At 55.6% G+C, this 9231-nt stretch overlaps 1 protein-coding gene across 1 annotated transcript in view; it reads left to right on the top strand.

The window, feature by feature from the left end:
- The window catches only part of AKT2 (AKT serine/threonine kinase 2), a 48033-nt gene that overhangs the window by 31653 nt on the left and 7149 nt on the right, over positions 1–9231 (top strand). Inside the window, exons 5-6 of the mRNA XM_077773946.1 lie at positions 8503–8652; positions 9034–9165. Of these exons, the coding sequence (XP_077630072.1) occupies positions 8503–8652; positions 9034–9165 (282 nt within the window). The remainder of the gene's footprint in view (positions 1–8502; positions 8653–9033; positions 9166–9231) is intronic.

A 9231-nucleotide genomic window follows, 5' to 3' on the forward strand; every position in this document is an offset into this window, starting at 1 on the left:
CAGCGGGGGCCCCCCCCCCCCCCAGGGCTTGGCAGGCCGTGAATTAATGGAGGTTTGTCACAAGGCTGCTAAAAGATTGAGGGGGGTGATAAACAGGAAAGCCTTGAGTCAGCAGCACCAGGCACAAGGTCTGCAGGCCTGGAAAGGAGCAGCGGGGGAGCCGGCAGAGCATTTTGGTGGCCGAGAGCCCCACTCCACTCTCCATTTTAGTGGGATTCTCTGCTCTTCAGCGTCAGGAAGGATCCCTTTACCAGGACGGAGACCCCCCACCTTGCCCCTTTTCTTAGCGCCTGCCACTGTTGCTGGTTGCCAGGGCTGCTCTAAGACCGCACTCCAGGTGCCTGACCTTAATCCTGGGGGGGTGGGGAGGTTGTGAGCTAGCAAGAGGAGGGCACTCACTGGTGGCTGTCCTCACTGGCCTGTCCCACGTGGGCCTGTGGCGGGGAGGACCAGTGGCAGCCACACTGGCCACCGGCGCTGTCGAGATGCCGTAGCAGCCTGCTCTCCGGGCTCCTGGTAGCGTCCCCAAGATTCCCCTCCACCCCCGCCCTCTTGCTTCAGATGTCTGGGAAGTGGAAAGACCAGTGTGAGAAGCGAACGCCCAGACTCCCGCACTACCTAGACTCAGCAATCCGCCACCTGCCGGGTTTGCCTCTGGCTTTGTTTCGTGCTAAACTGTGACCCTCCATGCATACCTTGTGACACTTTGCTCCCGAATACAGCAGCAGACATCTGACTTTCTCCTACAGAATCATGATGCTGTTACCACCCCCGAGGTGCCTGTTCACAGAGTAGTATTTACCAATCTCCCCTCCTTGTCCATGTCTCCTGGAATTTCCCCACTTGTACTCAAAATGATTTTCAAACCAGGATTCATTCAAGGTACATGCTGTCTCTTTGGCCCGTTTAATCTCATGTCTTCCGTCTCCCTGGCCGCCCCCAACATTGATTTTTTTTTTTTTTTTTTTTTTGGACAAGCCAGGGAAGTTGTCTAATAGAACGTCTCGCACTCTGAATGTGTTATCTTACTGCATCTTGACTGTTTACCTTGTTCTCTCTGCCTTTATTTTCTGTAAACTGAAAATGAGGGCCAGAGCAGGGTTGGCAAACCACGGCCCCGCCCCAGCCCCAGCCTCCAGTTTTTACAAAGAAAGTTTTATCGGAACACGCCCTGCCCATTCATTTACAAGTCGTCTCTGGCTGCTTTTGCCCTACTGTTGGCAGAGTTGAGTAGTTGTACCAGAGACCGTGTGGCCTACAGAGCCTAAAATATTTACTATTTGGCTTTTTACGGAAGTTGGTAGACCTCTGGTCTTAGCAGGTGTGCATAATAGTGCATCATGTTATTATCTTTTTTTTTAATCTTTTTTTTTTAAGTTTATTTATGAGAGAGAGACAGCTGAGTTGGAGAGGGGCAGAGAGAGAGAGAGAGGGAGACACAGAATTGGAAGCAGGTTCCAGGCTTCCAGCTGTCCGCACAGTGCCTGATGCAGGGCTCGAACTCACAAACTGAGATCACGACCTGAGCCGAAGTCGGACACTCAACCGACTGAGCCACCCAGGCGCCCCTGTTATGTGATCTTCTTAATGTAAATCAATAAGATAAATGCAGTTTCTTTGCTTAGAACTCAGGGTGGTTTTTAGTCCCACTGAGAGTGAACTCCAGAGTCTATACCATATTATGCAGAGTGCTACATGATCTGGTCTCTCCAGAATCATTTCCCACTGCTAGTTCTCTCACTTTAGTCACAGTGGTCTCTCTGCTATTCGTAAACATGTCATATACACTTCCTGCCTCAGGACCTTTGTACTTACTATCCTCTCTGCTTAGAAACCTCTTCTCCAAGATAATCATTATAGTTCTCTCCTTAGCTTCATGAGATCTCTGCTCAAATGCCACCTTCTTAGAGTGTCCTTCTCTGCCCACCATGACTCTCCTGTTCTTATCCTGCTTTATTTTTTTCATAGCACCTGTCTACCAGCTGTGACATTTTCTATTTATGTATTTCTGCAGGGAACGTAAGTAGATGTTCAGTATGTGATTGTTGAATGAGTTAAAAGAATAATTAAAACTAATTCTCTATTGAGCCAGATTCTGTTCTAAAGTATTGTTTTCAAGGGAGTGAGCCGCTTCATTCATTCATTCATTCATTCATTTAGAGAGCGCATGTACAGGAGGAGCAGAGAAAGAGGGAGAGAGAACCCCAAGCAGGCTCCATGCTCGATCACGGAGGCTTGATCCCACAAACTGTGAGATCATGACCTGAGGTGAAGTCAGGAGTCAGACACTTAACTGACTGAGCCAGCCAGGCACCCGTGTTCTGAGGTCTCTACGTATATTAACTCAGTTTATCCTCGCAGCATTTCCAGGGATAGTGACAGTGAAACTGAGGCACAGAGAGGTGGAGAACAAAGGAAAGAAGAGCTGAAGGGTGTGGATTTTCCCCACCAGGCAGCCCATCTGAGGGTGTCTGAACAGAGGGGACCCCAGATGCTCTCCGGCTGTCAGTGCCCCTCTGGATGGGGGGCGGGTCCCTGGTGAGGGAGAGAGGTCCCCCGTCTGCCATGGGCCAGGTGGTCAGCTGTTCCTCCGGAAGCTGCACTGAGGACAGGCCCGCCACCTGGGTTCAGTGGGCTTCCCTCCGGGGCGTCTCTGGTGCTGCCCGGCAGAGTAGCATGGGGCTGGGCCCGGGCTCCAGAGTCAGACCAGCGCTGTGCCCCTCTTGCCACGGAGCTCAGGTCCCTGGCTGTGGTGAGGAACAAAGGAGGAAGCGTCTGGGCCAGCCTGCCCCCGTGGAATTGCGCTTTCTCTCGTCCATCCCCTCTGCCATCGGGCACCCTTTGCCTGGGGGACAGCCGTAGCCGCCTGACGCCGCTTCCCCGCACCCCCAGTCTGCAGCCACTGCAGCTGCAGACTTCAGTCAGACCCTGTCACTGCCGCAGGAGCGCTTTATCGACTTCCCGGGTCATTAAGGCAGAAGATGTCAGTCCCTAACATGGTGCCACACGGAGCCCGGTGTGTTCGGGGCCTGTCCTCCCTCCTACCCTCATCGTTTCCTTTCCTCTCTCTGTCACCACAGCCATGCTGGCACCTGCTGGGCCCTCCACAGGCCTCCCAGGCTTCCTCCTGCTCTGGGTTTCCCTGTGCTGTTCCCTCTGCCCGGATTCCTTTCTCTCCCGGTCACCTCCTTCCTTCCATTTCATTTCTCAGCCACGTACAGAGCACCTGTTTTCAGCATTGGGCGTGGCCCACGTTCCAGTGACTTCTTCCAGGTCCTAGTTTACATGCCACCTCCTTGGGAGGCCTTCCCGACCTCCCTGTGAGAAGGGGCTTCCCTCTCCAGTCCCTGCCTTTGGAACTGGGACACACTGGTCTCCGTCGGGCTGGGCGCTCCGGTGGGCCTGTTCCCGGCTGCACCCTCAGTGCCAGAGCGTGGGCCCGGCCCACCGGAGGTGCTCTAGAAGTGTCTGCTGGCCGGCTGGGCCAATTCTTGCGGCGGCCCTTTGAAGTGCTTATGCCTTAAGCACTTTTTGTCTCTTGCTCGTTTTGCCCTTCAGCGCATGGCCCTCTGGTCCCTGCCCCACATGTCCACCAGCTGAGGCACAGGAACGTCAGATGGCCGGCCTTGGCACCCGGCAGGGACAGACCTCAGATTCGCACCAGGCCACTGGCTCCAGAGTGTGTGCTTTCGGCCACTGCGCTGTGCACGGAGGCAGACCAAGGCCCAAGGAGTGAGGGTCCTCAGGGCCCCGTGGCCAGTTCGCAGTGGAGCTGAGCTCCAGGCCCAGCTGCCTGCTCCCAGCCCAGCCCTAGTGCTGCCTGGGGGCGCGTGACTCCCCTGTGTACCTCCCATGGCCCCAGAGCCCACATGAGGAATAAGGAGGTTCCTGTTGGGGCACCTGGGTGACTCAGTGGTTGAGCGTCCGACTTCAACTCAGGTCGCACTCCTGCAGCTTGTGTGTTTGAGCCCCGTGTCAGACTCTGTGCTGACAGCTCAGAGCCTGGAGCCTGCTTCCAAGTCTGTCTCCCTTTCTCTTTGCCCCTCCTGTGTTTGCATGTTCTCTCTCTCTTTCTCTCTCAAAAAATGAGTAAACATTAAAAGAAGAAGAAGGTTTCTGAAAGTACTCTTGATGGGAGAAGTGCTGTGAGGGCGGTAGGGACACCTGGGCCTGTGTCCTGGGGCTTCCGCTCGCTGGCTGTGTAACGGGGTCGATGCCTGGCTCGTGCATCAGTCCCCCGTTTATAGAATGGAGGGCATACAGCACCTACTCAGGCTTGTGGGGCAGCTCAGGGCTTACGTCTCGTAAAGCACTTGCAGGAGCTCCTGCAAGTGGAGGGTGCTTGTGTCGCATAGCAAGAGAGGCCCGCTCACAAAGGTGGCCCAGGCAGAACTCCCAGGGGGCCACTTGCCTTCGCTCCGCTCTACTCCTGGGCTTGCGGCTTTGTGTCCCCCATCCCCTAAGCCTCCCCTACCCACCTGCACCCTGCATGACCCCCCTGGGTCTCATCTGGGAAGGAAGTTATAACTCTCAGCAGGGAGTGGTAGCATGGTGCCCGAAGGGGTGCGGGGGCCTGGCTATGAGGCTCCGCTTGGCCCTATCCTGGCTGTGTGCCCCCCACAAGTGACTCCACCTCTCTGCGCCTTGGTTTCCGCATCAGAAATAACCTTCCCCCCCAAACACACATACACACTCCAGTGTTCCCGATGAGTATAGAATGAGCTGGTGTCTGTGGAGCTTTTATGTTTCTCATCATGTCTCTAGGGGAAGGGGGTCAGTTCCCCTGGGGGCTCTCCTTTGAGGGATGGACGCACGACGGCCCCAGCAGTGGGTGGCAGCTCCCCTCTGCCCCAGACACCATGTTGCAAACCCTTAAGGAGTATCCTGGACGGAGGCCCTTGCTTTTTCTCTGGAATTCTGTGCCGCAACCTTGCAATCTTGGCCCAGTTGGAACCGGACCGGGGGCTTGTCCAGCAGTGGGAGAGCCCTGAACAACCTCCTACAAGTCTCTGGGTTCCTTGGCTCCCCGTGGGGCTGGGCAGCGTGAGCCAGGGTGGCTGGGACAGGTCCAGGCCTCCCCTAGCATCCTTCACACCTTCCTCAGGGCCGGCACTTGCTGTGTGTCGTGCCGTGTACACAGCAGCCCCCTGCGCCTTCCGTGCATGGTCTCCCGAGCCGAGGGATGAGCCGGCCCTGGTGGCTGGGTTGCTATTCCAGCCCCAGCCGGTGCGGCTTTGGAGCCCATGCTCCTCGTCCCCAGCTCTTCGGCCCAGAGAGGCCCCTTCCAACTGCTTCTGGTGCTCCTGCACTGGGGATGTGTCATGTATTTGTCCAGACTTCTGTCGATGGACTGTGTTCTCCCCCCTTACAGAGACAGTAGCACACTCTGCATCTTCGTCTGTACCTTCCTTTTTTTTTTTTTTTTTTTTTTTTTTTAAGAGCGAGAACAAACGGAGGGGCAGAAGGAGCAGGGAGAGACAGAGAATGAATCTCAAGCAGGCTTCATGCTCAGTGAGTAGCCCAACTAGGGGCTCGATCCCAGGACCCTGGGATTGTGACCAGAGCCAGAATCAAGAGTCGGATGCTCAACCGACTGAGCCACCCAGGCGCCCCTTTAACTTGCTTTTTTCACATGACAGTCCCTTGAGATCTCTACATGAGAGATATATCTTTTTTTCTAATATATTTAGTATGTTTCTTAGGAGATGGGTGATTTATTTTTTTCAGTCCATGGTCTTACACCAGAAGTCAGCATTTAAAAACTTCTAAGAGGACAGTTATCTGATAAATCAGATCATGGGATGTGTCCCCCCCCCCCATTTCTTTGAAAAATAGAAATATTAACGCGGGGATAGGGATTTCCACTGTAATTTGTTCCAGAGAAGTCAAGGGTTAAAACAAGTTGAGAAATGGCAGCCTGAGACACTGGCTCAGAGAGGGAGGAACCCAGTGCTGCTCTGAGTTGCATTGGTCCCCTGAGTACCCTGCGTCTGGAGTCCCTTGAACCTCAGCTGCTGTACTCAGTCTCTGGACCCCACCTGCGTGCATACTCAGGTGCTGCGTTGCGCCACGTGCCAATAGACGAGCTCCCTGCCTTCACGGGCCTGACGTGCATGGTGGTCCCCAGGGTAGGCCTTGGGTGGGACCAGCGTGCCAGCCCTTGATGTTGGTGCTAAGAGTATTCACGCCTCTGGCTTCTGAAGCATGATCTCTTGTGAGCAAGGCCACTGTGAGACTCAGGGCTTCCGGGTGTGAACTGGTGCCTCTGGGCTCAGCGACTGCTTGGCGCAGCAAGCCATGGAGCTAAGCGGGAATGACCCTGCCCGTCGCCTCTGAAAGGTCATGGGCCCTCTGTGATTCCAGCTACCAGGCCCAGAGCACCCACTGTGTTTTTCCTGAATCTTGGCTTTTAAATCTGTGCCTACGTTTCCCTCTCTGTAATGCAGGAGGAGGGGTGAGTGGCCTGGAAGCGTTTGTAATTGGGGGACCGTGGAGTTGGACTCTTCCTTGCCCCTGACTCCCAGCTCCCCTCCCTGGAGGCAGCCAGGGCCCTGTGTCAGCACCCTTCCAAAGGTGTTCATGCTGGTGTGCGGACACATCTCTGTGCGTAAATCCTTCTTGTTTCTAACTTCAGTAGCATCACTGTTTTGTTTTGTTTTGTTTTAGGTTTATTTTGAGAGGGGGCGGGGCAGAGAGAGGGAGACGGAATCCCAAGCAGGCTCCATGCTGTCAGCGCAGAGCCCGACAAGGGGCTCGAACTCACTGTGAGATCATGACCTGAGCCAGAATCAAGAGTTGGACGCCCAAGCGACTGAGCCACCCAGGCGCCCCTCCACACTGTTCTGCACGTTCTTTTCTCCCTTAAGGTGTCCCCGGTCATCCCAAGTACACACACAGGTCTGCCGCCTCCTTCCTCGGAGCCGCGGGGGGTCTCCTTGCGTAGCTGCTTCATGGTTCTCCGCGGCTCCCAGCAGCCAGCACTGCTGCCACCTTCCACTCATCCAAGATGCCGTCACCCGGAGACACACCACTGCTCTGTAGCAAGAGCAGTGCCCACTTAAATGGAGGTGGGCCACCGACTATAAGATGCGCCCGGAGTCGGGCAGTGTCAGAACCCGAGGAGGTCGGTGCCGCAGGACTGATGGACTGCGGTGGCTGTGGGCTGCCTGGACGTGAGGAAGCAGAGACTGAGCGCAGCCCAGCAGGGTGCTTCCGGCTCCTCAGGCCACTTGCTCTCTGCGTGATAGAGGCCAGGGCCCTGGAGCCTCAGGAGTGCAAGAACAGCTTGCCCTGCTGCCTGGGGCTGGGGCTGGGGCTGGTTCTGGAAGATGTGTGGCCAACTGGCCGCTCTCACGGAGGCTTATCTAAAAAAGTTTTTTCAGTTATTTATTTTGAGAGAGAGAGAGAGAGAGAGAGGGCAAGAGTGCACACAGGCAGGGGAGGGGCAGAGAGGAGACAACCCCAAGCAGGCTCCGTGCCATCAGCTCAGAGCCCGATGCGGGACTCAGGCTCACGAGCTGTGAGGTCATGACCCAAGCCCAGATCAAGAGTCGGATGCTTAAGCAACTGCGCCGCCCAGGCTTATTTAAATTGCTGTGATTTGGGAGTTTGCCTGTTTGTGCTTCTTGAGTTTTCTCATTCTTCATGAACATTGTGTTTTTCTCCCCGCTCGTGTGGCTGTTTTGTAGACATAAGCAGAATCCATAGGGGGTTCAGCACATATCGGGGTGAACCGCCTGCACTCGTGTGGTGGGTGGGAAGTGGGAGGGTGCGGCAAACGTATCTTTCAGCCTCCTGGTTTCTTTTCTGTGGTCTCTGGTCATTTTCACTTCTTTCCCCTACGTGTATTTTCCCTTTCTAGACACAGAAAGTAGGTATCAAAAGAAAGTTATTTCTGAACAAATTCTAAATTGTGACAGAAATAGTTCTCAAACCAGGCTCCCTTGTGAGGGACCTGCTTGGCTGTCCGCCACCTTCCTTTCCGCATCCCTGAGCCCTCCTGGCAGACACCCACCGCCAGGGGTCTTGCCTTATGAGATCTTCAGCTCTCCTTTGGCCGATGAACTCTTCCTTTTACTCCTGGTTTGCTTTTACAACACATGGTGCTTGTCGTTTGCTGTGGAGGGTTCCCTAGGAGCACGGTCTCTCCCTTATCCCAGGCTCAGGGCAGTGGCTTGTTTTTAAGGCGGCTGCGAAGAAAGGGGGGCTCCCTCTTTGGTCATTTAATTGCTGCCTGACTTCAGGTGGCATTCAGGCCAGGCCACTCCTGGGACATAGATGGCCTCTGTCCTTCCTTCACTCCTGCCCTTTCTTACCCTCTGCAGCCAGAGGGTCTGTAAAATGGCAGTCCTGTCCCATCGGCTCTCCCCGGCTGAGACAGATCTTGTCAGAAAGTTCCAAGGCGTTCGATCATTTGCTCTCACTGGAGGGTGGGGGCTCGGTCCTTCCTTCCCCGGGCTCCTTGGGACTCATGGCTCTTCGGATGTGTCCCCACACAGGGAGGAGTGGATGCGGGCCATTCAGATGGTCGCCAACAGCCTTAAGCAGCGGGGCCCAGGTGAGGACCCCATGGACTATAAGTGCGGCTCCCCCAGTGACTCTTCCGCGGCAGAGGAGATGGAAGTGGCAGTTAGCAAGGCTCGGGCCAAGGTGGTAAGTGCCGGGGGACAGGCAGCCAGGCTGTGAGTACCCCTCCCCCCCCAACACTGTCCCTGCCACCCATGGTCTCCACACAGAGTGTGCAGCGGCGTAGCAGGGACTCGTCCTGACTGCCCTGTGGGGTGCACATGGGGGGAGGGGCAGCCACGTCACAGGAGGTCATGAAGACCTGTCTACCCCCACGTCCGCGCCTGGGAGAGCCAGGCTGAAGGCCACTTCAGAGCAAACTGTTGCTGCCCAGAGCCTCCCTCCCTGCTCATGTCAGAGCATTTTGGCAACAGTGTCCTTCGATTTTTCCTTTCTCTTTGTTAAAATGTCTTCCTGTGGGCCATGGGCCAAGCGCTGACCGCCGCACTCTCTCCCCCTCCTGGGCAGACCATGAATGACTTCGACTATCTCAAACTTCTGGGCAAGGGCACCTTTGGCAAAGTGATTCTGGTGCGGGAGAAAGCCAGCGGCCGCTACTACGCCATGAAGATCCTGCGGAAGGAAGTCATCATTGCCAAGGTGGGCGCTCCCGGGGGTGCTGCTGGCTGGACTCTGCGTCGGGAGTGCGCCCTGGGCAGCACGCTC

Source organism: Crocuta crocuta, unplaced genomic scaffold (assembly GCF_008692635.1).
Source record: "Crocuta crocuta isolate KB4526 unplaced genomic scaffold, BGI_CrCroc_1.0 scaffold267, whole genome shotgun sequence".
Classification (NCBI taxonomy): Eukaryota; Metazoa; Chordata; class Mammalia; order Carnivora; family Hyaenidae; genus Crocuta; species Crocuta crocuta.